This window comes from Emiliania huxleyi (assembly GCF_000372725.1).
Source record: "Emiliania huxleyi CCMP1516 unplaced genomic scaffold EMIHUscaffold_57, whole genome shotgun sequence".
Taxonomy (NCBI): domain Eukaryota; phylum Haptophyta; order Isochrysidales; family Noelaerhabdaceae; genus Emiliania; species Emiliania huxleyi.
Window position 1 is genome coordinate 67,813 of NW_005197722.1, and position 14,433 is coordinate 82,245.

General features: G+C 64.3%; 4 protein-coding genes across 4 annotated transcripts; 2 read left to right on the forward strand and 2 right to left on the reverse strand.

The window, feature by feature from the left end:
- Positions 1 to 412: 412 nt before the first annotated feature.
- EMIHUDRAFT_437274 (hypothetical protein) lies at positions 413 to 2,135 on the forward strand (the record flags this gene model as incomplete). The annotated part of the gene is made up of 1 exon (XM_005764961.1): positions 413 to 2,135. A coding segment is annotated over one exon (1,666 nt), but the record flags the coding sequence as incomplete, so codon positions are not given.
- A 1,175-nt stretch (positions 2,136 to 3,310) lies between these two features.
- Positions 3,311 to 4,448, forward strand: EMIHUDRAFT_437275 (hypothetical protein). Its single transcript, XM_005764962.1, has one exon. It carries the CDS (start codon positions 3,335 to 3,337, stop codon positions 4,244 to 4,246), a length of 912 nt encoding a protein of 303 aa, XP_005765019.1. The 5' UTR covers positions 3,311 to 3,334; the 3' UTR covers positions 4,247 to 4,448.
- On the reverse strand, positions 4,397 to 5,652 carry EMIHUDRAFT_357228 (hypothetical protein; the record flags this gene model as incomplete). The annotated part of the gene is made up of 4 exons (XM_005764963.1): positions 4,397 to 4,784; positions 4,859 to 4,897; positions 4,964 to 5,120; positions 5,213 to 5,652. Coding segments are annotated over 4 exons (810 nt in total), but the record flags the coding sequence as incomplete, so codon positions are not given.
- Positions 5,653 to 8,319: 2,667 nt separating this feature from the next.
- EMIHUDRAFT_437280 (hypothetical protein) lies at positions 8,320 to 10,824 on the reverse strand (the record flags this gene model as incomplete). Its single annotated transcript, XM_005764964.1, has 9 exons — positions 10,187 to 10,824; positions 9,717 to 10,102; positions 9,437 to 9,645; positions 9,155 to 9,366; positions 8,943 to 9,049; positions 8,765 to 8,852; positions 8,615 to 8,661; positions 8,490 to 8,540; positions 8,320 to 8,413 (listed from the first exon to the last, which is right to left on the reverse strand). Coding segments are annotated over exons 1-9 (1,515 nt in total), but the record flags the coding sequence as incomplete, so codon positions are not given.
- Positions 10,825 to 14,433: the final 3,609 nt, after the last annotated feature.

The window sequence follows — 14,433 nt, forward strand, 5'->3', positions numbered from 1 at the left end:
ACCACACAGGGATTTTAAGGAGAGGTGTGTGGTGCGCTATCCGTCGCCCACCCTAGGGAGTCTGCCTCTTCCTATCTCTCTTCGCAGTCTCTCGCTGATTCTCGCTGCAACCTTCATGCCACCACGCGGTCGTCCCACCCTCGTCGTTCTCTCCCTTGTCACTTCCTCCTCTGTCGCGTTGTTCTCTTCTGCCCCGTCCTGCGACGCCGCCGCCTGCCGGTCCCTTGTTCTCGCGGCTTCTTTCGCCTGTCGGCGCAACTCCGTCCTCCTCGCGGCGTATCCTGGCCCCTCGAGTCTATCGAGCTCCCCTCGCGCAAGGACCACATTTCTGACTCCCACTCCGATCATTTAGGGCGGTCGGTTCTATCAGTGATTTTGACGTGGCGCGAATTCTTTCCGATCAGCCGCCCGCCGCGAGCCGCTCTTCCGCCTTGCCCATAAAACGTGGGCCACACGTGGGCCGTCCTACAGTGGATGCCAGCGCTCCACTGCTTGCTTGTAGCCGCCGCCGGCCTCGACGAGGCCAGCCAGCGAAGCACTGGCGGCTCGACGAGACACACCGCCGGGAATGTCGACATACAGCTGCTGCGCTCGCTCTGGCCTCAGTCGGAGTCCCTGCTCAACGCGTCGCAGCTGGACTCCGGCGTCGAGCTCGCCGGCGCGGACGACCGCCTGGCGTGCGTGCGCGCTGCTCTCGCTCGGCGAACGCCGGTCAGCATCGGCGCCATCGGAGGCTCCATCACCGCAGGCAGCAACTATGCGGTCCGGTCCGGCGCCACGCACCTCTACCACCACAAGCTCCTCGCCGCGCTCGACGCGATCCACCCCGTCCGCAACGGCCACTCGCTCAGCAACGGCGGCGTGCCCGGCACCGGCCCGACCTACATGGAACACTGCGTCCACGATCACATGCCGAGGCGCGCCGACCTGCTCCTCGTCGAGTACGCCGTCAACACGGACCGGAACCCCGCCTCGTTCGAGCGCCTCCTCCGCACTCTCCTGCTGCTGCCCCACGCGCCCGCCCTCGTCGTCGTCAACGCTCACAGGTGGAGGGCCGTCCGGCCCCAGGACGGGCGGACCGACAAGTGCTGGAACAGCAAGTGGCCGGTCGACATGGCCGCCAACGCCACGCAGCGGGCGGCGCAGTCTTGGGGCAGCGCCGGCCAGCGCGACGAGATCAACTCGGACGAGGACGCGATCGCAGACTTGTGCCGCCACTACAACGTGCCGCTCGTGTCGATGCGCGGCGCGCTGCTTGGCGCCGTGCGCTCGGGCGCTCTCTCTATCCCGGCCTTCATGCGGGACTGCAAGCACCCTGCCGGAGAAGGGCACACCTACCTCGCCCAGCTCCTCCTCCACCGTCTGCTCTCTCCGCCGGCGCTCACGCAAGCGCCGCCGGCACGAGGCCACCCTCACAAGTGCCGGAGGGCGCCGGCTGCGCTGGCGGGCCCGCTGCACGGCGAGAGCGGGCGCGAGTCTGCTGCGAGCGTCTGTGCGCGGGGGTCGCAGCTGCCGCGCTTCGTCGCGTCGGCGCAGGGCTTCGAGCTGACGGACGAAGGCAGGGGGCCCGGCAAGCTCGGGTACGTTGCGTCCCAGCCCGGCGACAGCCTCTCCCTCTGCCTACCCTTCCCCGCGGGCGGCGCCGCGGCTCGCAGCCCAAAGGTGCTGTGGCTGGGCTACCTGCGCAGCTACGAGCACATGGGCCGCGTCCGCGTCTCGTGCGACGGAGGCTGCTCCTGCCTCGCGACGCTCATCGACGCGCACGACACCAAGGACGGCGTGAGCGTCACCGACGTGCGGCGGGTCGTGCTCCGCGCGGCGAGGCGCGGGGTGGGCGAGGAAAGGGAGGCTGCGGGGCGAGGGGCGGGCTGCTGCTCTGTGCGGCTGCGGGTGGCGCAGGGCTCCTCCTCCGGCGAGCACAAGTTCAAGCTGATGTCTTTGCTGCTCGGAGGCGCCGACGCGAACAGCCTGCAAACCTTCAGTTTGCGCGTCGCCGCGAGCGCGTCGGAGACGGCGGTCGCGGGGGGTCGCTCGACGGGCACCGGCTGACAAGTTCTCGTTTTCGCACTTTTCACTGAATTCGAGCGATTTTGTTTGCCTGAATTCGTCTTCGTATGATACAACCGGGATGTTATATGAATATGTACCCCGCCACTCTGCTGGTGTGTGGTTGTGAGCTAAACCACGATTATCATATGCGATAAATATAAGAGACTCTCTAGGATTTCCTACTGTCTAGACGGACCTCGGGCATCCCGTCTACGGGTTTCTGCGTCGCCCGTGGCACCCAGCGACCCAGGGAGCCTTCCCCCAGCCTCCAGACACAGGCGTGAAATTGCGCGACACATCGGCGGGCGCGTTGTCCGCACGCGGCAAGGGACGCCGCAGCCGCCACACGCACACAAGGTACATGGCACAAGCCGGCGCGCGCGCGACAATCCATGCTATGATCGCGCTGTGCCTTGCCGTCGTGGGCTGCACGCCACTGGCCGCCGACCGGACGACGGGCGGCTGGCGTCGACCCGCCGATGCGAGGCCACCGCCGGCGCCGCCGCCACCAGCCGGCTTTAGTAGCGTGCACCAACTCATCTCCGCCAGTCGCTGCAGCATCTATGTGATGCAGGCCAAGGTGCCTGGTATCGAGCGTCACAAACGATCGCAGTACGCCTCTCACCACTGGGTCTCACACAGTCTCGCGTCGCACCCATGGCGCGTCGACAAGCTCAGCGAGGCAGACGTGGTGTACTTCAATGCCTCCCTCACACTGCGCTCCCCTGGCCGCTACCGCAACCTCGGTACGGTGTCGCATCCTATGGGTCGTCCAGAGTATCGACCTCTGGCTTGTCAGCCGGTCACTTGATGACACCATGAAGTACAGCGATCGCCATCTCGCTGGCCTCTCCGCAAGGCCCCCCGACCGCGTCGAACTCATCGGCGCGGGCTCTCTCGGCTACGGGACCGGCCCCAGCTTCGGCTGAGGGCTAACAAGCTGCCGAGCCCAAATCACTGTGAGAGTCGTGATTTCTTGTTGGTCTTCAAAAATCTCTCTCTCCGGTGTCTCGTCTCTCGAACCTGATTTTTAGCAATACCAAACAACTCTAACACTCACACGTAATTTGTTGTTTGTCGAACCTGTGTGCTGCGGGACAGACACTCGGTTGTTTAAAAGAAAAGAAAGAAGTGGGGAGGGATGGGAGGACGGCACGCCGCCACCACACAGGGATTTTAAGGAGAGGCGTGTGGTTGTTTTTACTCGGTTTCGAGGGGGGGATTCGTGGAAGAAAATTCTTTTTACCAAAATAGGTTGCGGCGGCTCGCCTCTCTACCGGCAGAGATGTCGAGCTACTACACGGAAGAGCAGGCCAGCCTCGCCACCTCCATCTACCGGTCTGCACACCTCACCGCGATTGGCCTCTGCCTCGCCTCGGCGGTTCAGGGCCTCCTCCGCTGCTGCTGCGTAAAGCCCGACGGCTGTGCGGCCGGCTATCTGTTTGCATTCACCTCTCTCACGCCGCTCCTCCTCGGCGGCGCCCTCGCCGCCCCAATCATCTTCGACACGGCAGCCTGCTGGGACGACAGCCCATTCCGCAAGGTTCCTCCGATCCTCGGGGCGTCGGACCTGTCGGCGTCATTCATGGAGTGCACGACCGACGCCGAGATCAACGTTGCGTACGCCCTGTGCGCGACCATCGGCGCAGCGGCGACGGCCGCCTTCCTCCTTCTAGCGCGAGATCTCGCGGAGCTCTCGCGGATCGGTGGAAGCGGCTCGCGTCTCGCGCCGCTCTACTACGCCCTGCCCGCCGCGTCGGTCGTGGTCGGCGTCAGCCTCGCCGCGGCTCTGATTGCGCCGCTCGATTGGGGCGAGGTGAAGCGCGTCGGCGCCGGCACCTACTTTGGCGCCTCTCTGGCGCTGGTCGCCGCCTTTGCCGTCTCGGCCTGCTCCTTTCGCGACGCCGCCGAGGCGAGGCTGCCGGCGTGCCTGACGTGGACGCAGGTTGTGCTCGGCCTGGCGCACGGCGGCTTCTACTTTTTTGGCGTCTGCGGGGACCTCTTTGAGGAGGAGGAGGACTCCTTCGCGCGGGACGTGTGCAGCACGGGCGTGGTGATGGCGGAGTACGTGCTGCTTCTGAATCAGCTCTCGTGGGTCTCAGATCTCGTTGTGGCGCTCGCGCTGCTGAAGCACACTGAGTCGCGGCGCAAGCTGGCGGCGGCGGTGGCGGACGGCTTCTTCCTCGAGTCCGCCTGAGCGGCCCTCCTGCCGTGTGTAGTATGTTTTTTCTTCCGCCACCCACCCCAGCGCACCCAGGCGCCAGGCTGTTCCTTACTGGCCAGGCGCGTGCAGCTGGCAGGCCAGCGTTTTGAGTTTTACTCTGTTACGAAGGGGTGGTCATCCGGGGTCCGATGAACAACAGTCTTGGAATGTCCATATACAGTCCATTTCGATGTGTTCGGCGCACTGTTGCTGTACGCACGCCTGTGACACACGGCTAGCGCAGCCCGCCGCTCCCACAGACGTCCATCGTTGCCGCGTGCGCTCGCGTGTGGAAAAGGGCCGCCGCCCGCGAGAACACCTCCTGATACGTCTGCATGCGGGCGACGAGCCATTGCAGCGCGCCGTAGCTGACGTGGTAGGAGATGTTGCCGTCGTACCTCTTGTGCCTCGTGCCCGCCGCCGCCGCCGCCGCCGCCGAGGAGCCGCAGTACACCTTCGCTCTCTCCCGGAGGCCGACCTGGCGCAGGATGAGCAGCAACGAGGCGGGCAGCTGCTCGGCCAGGCCCCACGCCTATATGGAGCGACGACGGGCTCAAGCTTGCGGACGGGTCCCAGGCGACGGATCCTCTGCCTGAGGCACGGCGCCGTGTCCCGCTGCGCGAGATTGCGCAGGATGTGCTCCACCTACAGGACGCGTCACAGACGCGTCACCCACGTGTCATGGACATGGAACACGCGCAGGACGTGCTCCACCAGCTCGGCGCGAGAGCGGCCCGGGTCGACCAAGCCGGGGTGGCTGCACCACGCCCGTCCGCTCAGCGCGCACAGCGGCCGGTCGAAGCCGTAGCCGTCGGCCGTCCTCCAGCTCCCCGCCCTCGCGAGCTTCTCCGGCGTGCGCCCGGACCACCTGAAATTTGGGAGGCGCGACTGTGACGCGATGCGTCGGTGTGGCGAGGAGAGCGAGCGGTGTCTTTCGGACGTGTCGGCGGCCCTCTTCACCTCATCGCCGAGTAGAGCCAAGCCATCGGGCTCCGCAGCAGCGTGAGCATGATTGGCCGCGCGTCGGGCTGCCACCTGCAGGCCGCGAGAGCGTCGTCCCAAGCGCCCTCGTAGCTGGAGAAGCACGCGGGCGCCGCACCAGCAGCACAGCTCCGAGTGAGCAGCTCGTAAAAGTAGGTTTCGTTGCCGTACGTCGGATGCAAAGGCCATCTCACCGATTGCCACGGACAGTATGAGATGCCCGCCCATCGCGGGAACGCCCTCATGATTGTCGAGCCAGCCATCTTTGGAATGTGGATGTGCACGATGACTGGCGCCATCTCTCGTCTGACCAGTCGAAGCTTGGCGGTCGAGTTTGAGGGAGAGCGAGAGTGAGCGAGCAAACGAAGCGAGAGACAGCAACCGGCAGCGCCTGTCAGCGTCCCGGAGTCGACCGGAGGCACCTCGCCGTTTGCTTCGAATTTAATAAATTCGATGCGGCCGCCACCAGTGAGAGCCAGCTATATCTCCGCCGTACTCGCTGCTCGCGCCGCCGCGAGCGGGTGTGTAAAATGCGCCGCGAGCGGGCACAGGGTGTGCCAACATGTGCGCCAGCCCTGCCAACGCTCCTCCCGCGCAGCGCGTTTCGTTGTAAAATTCGTCTTTCTGGGTTAAGGTTGATATCCTTGGAGCACTTGGAGGTCCTTGTTGGGGTTTTCTCTGGGGAGGCCGGCGACGGTGGGCGAAATATGTAGCGACCCTTCGTGCGGCGAGCACACGAGCGCCCCCGCGGTCGCTCGTCAACGATCGAAGAGGAGCCGCCACCGCCGATGCACCGGCCCGAGCAGCAGGTCGGCCTGCAGGCTGGCGACTAGCCGCGCCTTGCGGTCCTTAGCTGCCGTGCTGTTACTGCTCGTGATGTGCGCGCCGCCGGCTTTTGCTTCAAAGCGTGTCGTCTCCGCATCGACGAGCGCCGCGCGGAGCTGCTGTACCAATGTAGGTCCGTGCGCATCACTGCCCTCGTCGTCGCGCCGGTCGAACGCGTTGACGAGGAAGGCGGCGAGCTCCCTCATCGCGCCGTCTAGGTCGGTCAGCACCTCGTCCATCCAGACGTTGGCCATCCTATGCCGCATTGTGTCTTGAGACTTGAGTGCAACCACGTTCGCCGCCGCCCGACCCAGGTCGCCCGCCGCAGCGTCATCGTCGCATTGGCCACCGAGGATGTTCATGTACGCCATCAGTCTCAGCCCTAAGGAACAGCCCCTTTTTTTCAGCCGGGAGACAGGTTGGCCTGCACAAGCTTTTCCGGCAAACAAAAAGCTAAAAGGAAAACAGAGGGTCCCCAGCACTTTGCGTTTCCGGAAATTTCCAGGGAAAACAGAGAGTGTTTGGTGCTCCATTCTGGAAACTCGCGAGTTTCCCTGAGTCTGAGAGCTGGTCTGGGGCAAAATCTGACGCAAAATTGAGGAAATCGGCACGATACCCAGGCGGTCGCAGGGTATTTTCCAGGTATACCCGGGGTTTTCCAGGTATACCCGCAAAATACCCGGTATTTTGCCGATTTGGCTGATTTTGGTTTCTGGGCCCAAACCGCAAACCAGCCTCAGACTCGGCTCAGAGCCCGGAAAATTTGATGGGTTCCCCGGAGTTTTCCCGGGAAAATACTAAATAGAGAGGAAAAGAGAGGGTGCTGTAGAGAAAAAAGGAAAGGAAAAGAGACGGGGTGCGAGAGGAAAAGCTTGTTCAGCCTAAGAGACAGGATTTAAGATGGTGGATGCGGACACAGATGCAGATAAAAGCCGTACCTGGGTATGTAGCTAGCAGCCCTGTCACTTCACTCCCAGAGCCCACAGCTCCTCGAACAGATGGTGTGCCGACGCTGGCTTGCCCGCTGCCAGCCTCATCCCGCGCACGGTGTCCGTCCACGTGGAGTACTTTGAGCCGACAAAGGTGTGCGCCTGATTGGAGATGAGTCCGCATGAATCAGAGCGAACACACGCCGCGCGTGCCGTGATCCGACAGAGGTGCGGCGCCCGCGCCGCCACCTCCTGCTCGACGAGCGACGCAAAGTAGTTCCGCTGCACCTCTGCCGCGGGCGTCGCGCCGCCGTCCGCCTGCCCCGCCACCGCCAGCGCCTCCCAGAGCGCCTCCTTGGCGCAGACCGTCCGCACGGCGCGGGTGGAGAGCATGCGAGCGACCACCGCCAGCCGCATGTCGGAGCAGTCCTGTAGGCGAGACGCATCCGAGATCATGGCCGAGATGCACAGCCGAGGTGCGGCCAGCGTTGGTCGCAAGAGGAGCTCCATGTTTGTGGCGACGTAGAGAGTGCGCCGCTCGGCGAGGCGCATCGCGTGCCACACCTGCAGGGGGGGGGGGGGCGGGCGGCGGGCGGGTCTCTCACCAGCCCTGCGTCACGGGACGACTCTCTGCGCCTCACCCGGGAGCCGCAGCAGCCGGGGTTGTGAGCGCTCAAGGGGGTGAGCGAGCGGCGCACGCACACCTCCTGCGCTATGGAGCTGGAGTTGATGGCATGGAGGCCGTCGCCGCACGAGACGGACCGCACCTGTTCACGGCGGGCGCTGCGTGTGAAGAGGCGTCGTTCACAGCAAGACCGTCGCCGCACCGGGGGCGGCCCGCCGGCACGCCGCGGATCGAGTGTCCGCAGTCCTATTCCGCAGCGAGAGAGGCGTGAAGAGGCGCCGTCCTCGCCTCGGCGTGCCCGTGGAGTGGCGGCGCTGGTCTAAGGTAAGGGTAAGGTAAACTTCTGGCGCTGGTCTCCGAGTGCTCCCAGTGCGCGTCCGCGACACGGATGTGCGCCTATTATTAGTAATATGCTGACTATGATATAAACTGTCATTAGTCTCTCCTTCTCACTGTCCAACGCGGATGAGCGCCGCCACGTAGTCGCCTCGCGTCAAGTTGAGCTGAGAGGCGACGCGCTCTGCCGCCGACAGCACCGCCCCCGACCAGCGCAGCGGGGAGAAGACGCGGTCGCGCAGGCCGACGTCGCGGTCGTACGAGTGATAGCCTGGAGAGGAGAGGGCTCCAGGGACGGTCTCTGGGCATGAGGGCACTCCGCGCCCGGCGCCGCGGTGAGGATGCTGCTCTGACCGAAGCTCCGAGCGTGCGCGGCCGCCGCCCGCTCGCGCCCCTCGTCAGGCTTGTCGACGGTTGCGAATCGGGAGCACGAGAGGGCGGAGAGGCGGAGGTAGTCGCGGAAGCCTGCGTGAAGCAGGTTCCGAGCAGGTTCAGAGAAGGTTCCGAGGGAGGAGCGCCCGGAGAGGCGGCGGCGCGGAGCCGCTATCGTCGTCATGTGACGAGCCGACGGAGAGGCAGAGGTCGAGCCGGCCTGCAGGAAGGTTCCGAGAAGGTTCACGCGGGTGGAGGTGGGCCCTGGGCGAGGGGACGAGGTCGCGCGGTGGCCGTCGGAGAGCGTGCGGAAGGCGGGGAGGTCGATGGTGCGCACGAACCTGTTCCGAGTCCGCACGGGGGGCTGGACGGCTGTGTGGCGAGACCGGGTGTGCACGGCGGGGGGCGGAGTGTGAACGTGCGCAAGCTATGCACAGGGCGGACTTTGCGAGGTGACTCGCGTCGAAGGTGGACGCGAACGGGAAGGAGAGCAGCGCGGTGGCGCGGTCCCGCGACGGCTCTGGGGGCGCGCCTGCGAGAGAGAGAGGGGTCCGAGAAGCTTCACGGAAGGGTCGCAAACTGTCGCCGGTTTAGAGCGGCTGAGGCGGCGGGGGTCGCGCGCCGGGGTGGAGGTGGAGGAACTTTGGGTTGTGCGGCAGCCAGAGAGGGAGGACGAGGGTCCGGTTGAGGGCGCGGGCTTTAGCGATGGCGACGCGGAACTGCAAGTACCTGCGCACGGGTGGGTGGTAAAACCGTGGACGCTCACACAAGGTCACTCGCCGTGAAGCGAGCTGCAAGTCGAGAAGCAATCGGGCAGTCTCGGGTTGCTCGCACTGGTTGTTTGGCCCCTGGTCGAGGAGCGGGAAGAGGAACTTGCGACCGCGGTAGAGCTGACGCAGCTCCGAGGAGGAGGCCGAACCGCCGCCCCCTGGCCCGTCCGCCTCGTCGCCCGCCGCTCCACCCCCCAACGCGCCTTCCAGCTCCACCTCGACGTCGTGCTCGCCCGCAATCAGGTCCGAGGCTTCCCGCTCGCCGAGCCTCAGCGCCTGATCCATCAACGAATGACTTGGTTTGGGGGCCACTTTGCTGTGTCCTCATCGAGTGCAGTCCAGCCGCCTCCGGGTCCAGCGCAGCGGCTGCGCCCTCCGGAGCGAGCCACCGCTGGATGGGGCCGATGGTCATCGCCTCGGGTTCGACTGCTTCCAGCGCAAGCTGCTCGTTGCCCCGCGCCGCTTCCTCTCCTTCGTGCGGTGGCAACTTAGGCACGACAGCGCTGTTCCGCTCGCTGCTGGCCGGGATCCCACCGTCGTGCTTGATCACGGCGCCTAGACAAAAGCTCCGAGAAATGTCTCAGGAAAGGTCCAGGGTGGCAATCACCGCGGATGGAGACAATCACCCGACGTAACCTCGGCGGTGCTGGACTTTGCGCCACGCAAGTAGGACGCTGGCAGCCAGCCGAAGGCCGCCCGGTCGATCCACCCGTCGTCGTTGACGAGCAAATCGAGCGTCCTGTCGTCGGCCGCGTTGGTGTTGTACGCCATGGCCTCCGCCCACGCAGTGAGTAGCGCCTCGGCCGCGGCGCTCTTGTTGAAGTAGGCGACGGCGGACGAGCAGAGCAGCTGCCGGCCGTGCGCAGCGTGGTGGCGGCAGCAGGCGGTGCCGGTCGCCTCACGGCAGGATGAGTGCGTGCGGTTGGCGTCGTAGTTGAGGAGCACGACGTCGCGCGGCGCCCCGAAGCCGCGCCAGCCCGCCGGCGTGAATTGGAGCGGGAAAGCGGTGAACCTATATGCCAGCGCAGGCGCGTGAGGCTGTGACAGGAGCTAGAGCAATGGAATCCACTCCTGATCCGGCATCTAGTGCGGTGACTCGAGGTCGACATCGAGCCACGCGACGGGCAGCGGTGAGGCCTGCAGCGTGCGAAGGATGAAGAGCGGCTTGCTCGCGATCAGGCGCAAGCGCCGCGTGCGCGAGTCGACGGTGGCGCCGCCGGCGATCTCGGAGGCGGCGTCCTCAGCCACTCGCGCCACCCCACAGCACACTCCCCACGCTTCGCAGCTCGCCTCCAAGCGGCGGGCCTCGAAGCCGTATGAGGAGGTGCACATGCTCGCCACCCAAAAGCTCGCGTCGCCCACGAGGTCGGCGCGGCAGTCCTCGAGCCGCGGCAGACGGAGCGCGGCCGGCATATGCATGAGCGCTTCCGTGTGTTGGTATCGTGGCGAGGCGAGCCGGCCACCGTCGAGCCGGTAGCGCGGGACTCGCCAGCTGCACGACTCGGCAGGCGTCGGCCGACGAGGCTCCCTCCTGATCGCTCGGCAGCCGACGACGGCCTGCAGGACGAGCAGGACGGCAGCGCAGACGACGAGGAGTGCTCGACTGCAGACTGGGTGGGAGCGATATGGCGGAGGAGGCTTTGCCACAGACGCCGCGCAACTCTCGCGCCTTCGAGGCGCGTCAGCCTCGAGACGCGTCCAAGCGAGGTGAGTCCATTGGCAACGCTGACCGCCCATTTATGACACGAGACGCGCTCAAAAAAGAATTATGACAAGGAAGCCTCTCTCACAGCACACTGGCACGACAAGGGCGCGGACTGGCGCGGACTGGCACACACACCGGCTCACCACCGGAGCCGCCTAAGCGACTCCGTTAAGAACGGCAAACCTGGTTTGTGGAACTCCCGCAACTGTCCTGACAGTCCTGACAGAGTCCTGACAGAGTCCTGACAGAGTCCTGACAGAGTCCTGACAGAGTCCTGACAGAGTCCTGGCGGGGTCCTGACGGCGCACGGTCTTCACAGTGCTCACAAGTGCCTCCGAAGAGACTTCCACCTTCCTTCACTGCAACCCTCCTTCCCCTCCCCCCAGCAGTGAATGATAGACGCCCAGCCCCCCTTTCGACCGTGCGCGCCCTCTGCGGAATCGTCCTGATGGGGCAGTCCTGACGCAAACTTGAGAGTCCTGACAAGCAAACTTGAGAGTCCTGACAGAAACTTGAGAGTCCTTACAGAAACTTAGAGTCCTTACAGACAAAAGAAATCACGCTGGGTCTCGCGCCACTCGGCCGACCATGAAAAGCGCACAAGCAAGAGAGGCGCGGCCATGGTGCAGGCAACGTTACAGCCGGCAACGTGCATAGGCAGCAAAGCTCGGCCACGACGTCCATGGCCCGCGCGCCCCCGATTTGCCACCGGCGGCCTGCAGGCCAGCGCCGAGCAGCGGCCTGCAGGCTGACCGACTGCTGACCGAGGCAGCGCCCACGGCAGCGCCCACGGCAGCGCCCACAGCAGCACCCACGGCAGCACCCACGGCAGCGCACACGGCTTGGCTGGCCATGTCAGCCGCGCAGGGACCCTCCCGCGGGTCCAACCCGAAGCGCTCGACCGCTCGACAGCGCAAGTCGGCTGACGGAGCGAGCCGCATAGCCCTCCAGTGCTCACCGCAGGATCAGGCCTGACCGGCCCACGCTCACGGCCTGGCCTGCCTGTGGACCAGCAAACTCGTTGGCTGTACGCGAGGAAAGAGCTGCGTGGCTGGGTCGATACCGTCCCCGTGCGCCCTTTCCCTCAGTGGAGGGCCGTCCCTGCCCTCGGGAGTAACTCGACTGTACACCCCTCCCTACTCTCTAGCTAAGGGCTCTATTCACAGCGGGGGGACAGTGGTTGTCCTGGCGGAGTCCTGACGGAGTCCTGACAGAGTCCTGACGGAGTCCTGACAGAGTCCTGACAGAGTCCTGACAGAGTCCTGACGGCCTATTTTGGAGTTTTTCAACTTTGAGGTATTGTAACTATGTGAAGGCACTATGAATGCATCAGTTCTTTGGGAGAGTGCAATCCATTTAGTTATTACCTCCAACTCAAAAAAAGTCTGGTGGCAAACGGGCAATGGGGTCCCTTATGGTGGCCTCTAAGGGTAAGGTAAGGTAAGGTAAGGTAAACTTCTCCACACACACGAGGTGGTGGGGCAAGGGGGGGCAACCCTCGCGTCTCCACGTCTGACGACAGGAGCCCCACGGCATTCAAAGTGCAAGGCCCAGTGCGCGTGGGTGAGCGGTGTGTGTGTGTGTGTGTGTGTGTGTGTGTGTGTGTGTGTGTGTGTGTGTGTGTGTGTGTGTGTGTGTGTGTGTGTGTGTGTGTGTGTGTGTGTGTGTGTGTGTGTGTGTGTGTGTGTGTGTGTGTCACGTCACTGCATCCTCCGCCGGTTCCTCCCGTCGCCTCTTCTTTGTTCGAATGTTTTTCAATCCATCCTTCACGAAGCCCTCCCATGTAGCTAGCGTTCTTGGCGAATGTCTCGAAATGGCCAGCAGGCGCTGTCTGCTCGCGGTCTGTGCGGGCCGCTCGTCCTCCTCGCCCTTCTTTCGTCCTCCCGTCCCTCCCCTCCACCATGGCCTTCTCGGCACTTCTTTCTCCATCCGCCTCGCCCTGCCTTTTCGCATCGTGCCGTTCGCCCTCCATTCGGTGACCTCCATGGCTGTCCGCCCCTTTTTGGGTGGCGCTCTCGATACGGTTGCGTCAACCTCGACGTCGCTGTCGCCCTCCCCGTCCCCGCCGGCGTCCGTGCCTCGGTTCGCGTCATTGGTAGCGTCTCCGTTGTTCCCTCGTGCCCCGCCGTCGCCCTCTCTGCTCGGGCCGTTAGCGATTTCGCTCCTCCTGCGTGTCGCCCCTCCGTCCCCTCCCCTTTCTTCGTCGTCATCGTCGCTGTCGCGAAAGCCCTCCGGTCCTTCGATTCCCTCGCCTATCCCCTCCGCTGCGTCGTCCCAGTTTATATCCTCATCCTCTGCGCACGTCGCGTTGGCTTCCTCTCTCCCCCTTTCCTCCCTGCCCCTCTCGCTGTCTGGTGTTAATGGACCCCCTTCCTCTCCCTCGCCACCGTCACCGTCTCCATCCCCGTCGCTACTGCCCTCCATGCCCGCCGCCCTTTGTTTCACACTCGTCTCTGCCATGTCCGCCGTCGCTGCCGTCCTGTCTGCTGCGCTCTGTGCTCCGTGGTACAGTCGCTTATTGTTGCTCAGGATTAGCTCACGCACCAGGACAGCCTCCTGCTCGTTATTTTGGCTTGCCGATATGCATCCAAAGTTCCACGCTAGCTCCTCCTTCGTCACGTCTATCTTTTTGCAGTATCTCGCGAATGCCGTCCGCGCTTGCTGGGGTGTTATTGCGTTCGGATCCGCCCTGGTCCCCGCCCTGTATCCCATCTTCTTGCGGTGGCTCCTGTATGAGTCCCCATATGACCATGTGATTTCTTGGCCTTCCTTGACTCCCCTCTCTGCAAACAGGACCATCACCTGCGCAGCTGCCTTGCCTAATTGTATCTCCTCGTAGCGTACGAAGTGCGTCGCCCTCGTGCCTCGTTTCGGCTCATTCGATGCTGCAGGCCAGTCGAAGTTACACCGCGCCGCGACGCTGTCAAAGTCGTCCCCGCTCTCGTCGTCACTTCCATCCAGCTGCGTCCCCCCTGCTGCCGTGTGTCGTGATAGTTCGTCTGGTACTGTCTCTGGTGGCTGCGCCGTTCCTGTCCGGAAGATCTCCCCAGTGTAGATGCTACACACCTCAAATTTCTCTAGCCTCCTCGTCGCCAGTAGGCCGAGTTCCCCTTCCGCTATGCTAGAGGGGCCTACCTTCGCCCCTTCCACCGTGCCGCCCGTCGTTAGCATGGCCGTCGTTACTTTCGCCGCCGCCTCTGCTGCTTGTCGGCGGAGCGCCTCGCGCCTTCCCTCGTCTCCATGCTCATGGTCTTGTTCTCTTTGTTTTCCTGCGCTTCCTGTCGCTGGTCCGGCGACGTATCTTGCCGTCTGCCTTCGCTTCCTGGCGGGCCGCGTTTCCTTCCCCTCGTCCCGTCTGTTTTCTCCTGCGTGGTCGCCCTCGCGTGCGCCGCTCGCCGTCTGTTCTCCTCTCTGCTCGCCGTCCTCGTCCCCTCGCTGTCGTCGCTTCCCTCCGGCGCTCGCCGCAAGTGCTCCAAGTGCTGTTTCCTAGGCTAGTTCCATTTCACTGTGGCACAGCTCGCGTTACAAAACCTTGATTTTGACCATTTGCGCACTATTGTACCTCTCGGTGCCTTCCAGACTCAGCTGCGACCCCGCCGAGTAGACGGGCGCACACAGCAGCTGGCCCGGTGTGCGCC

What these genes read in the sequence shown, in the direction of transcription:
- EMIHUDRAFT_437275 (XM_005764962.1), top strand. Translation starts at nt 3,335, where the DNA reads ATGTCGAGCTACTACACGGAAGAGCAGGCCAGCCTCGCCACCTCCATC.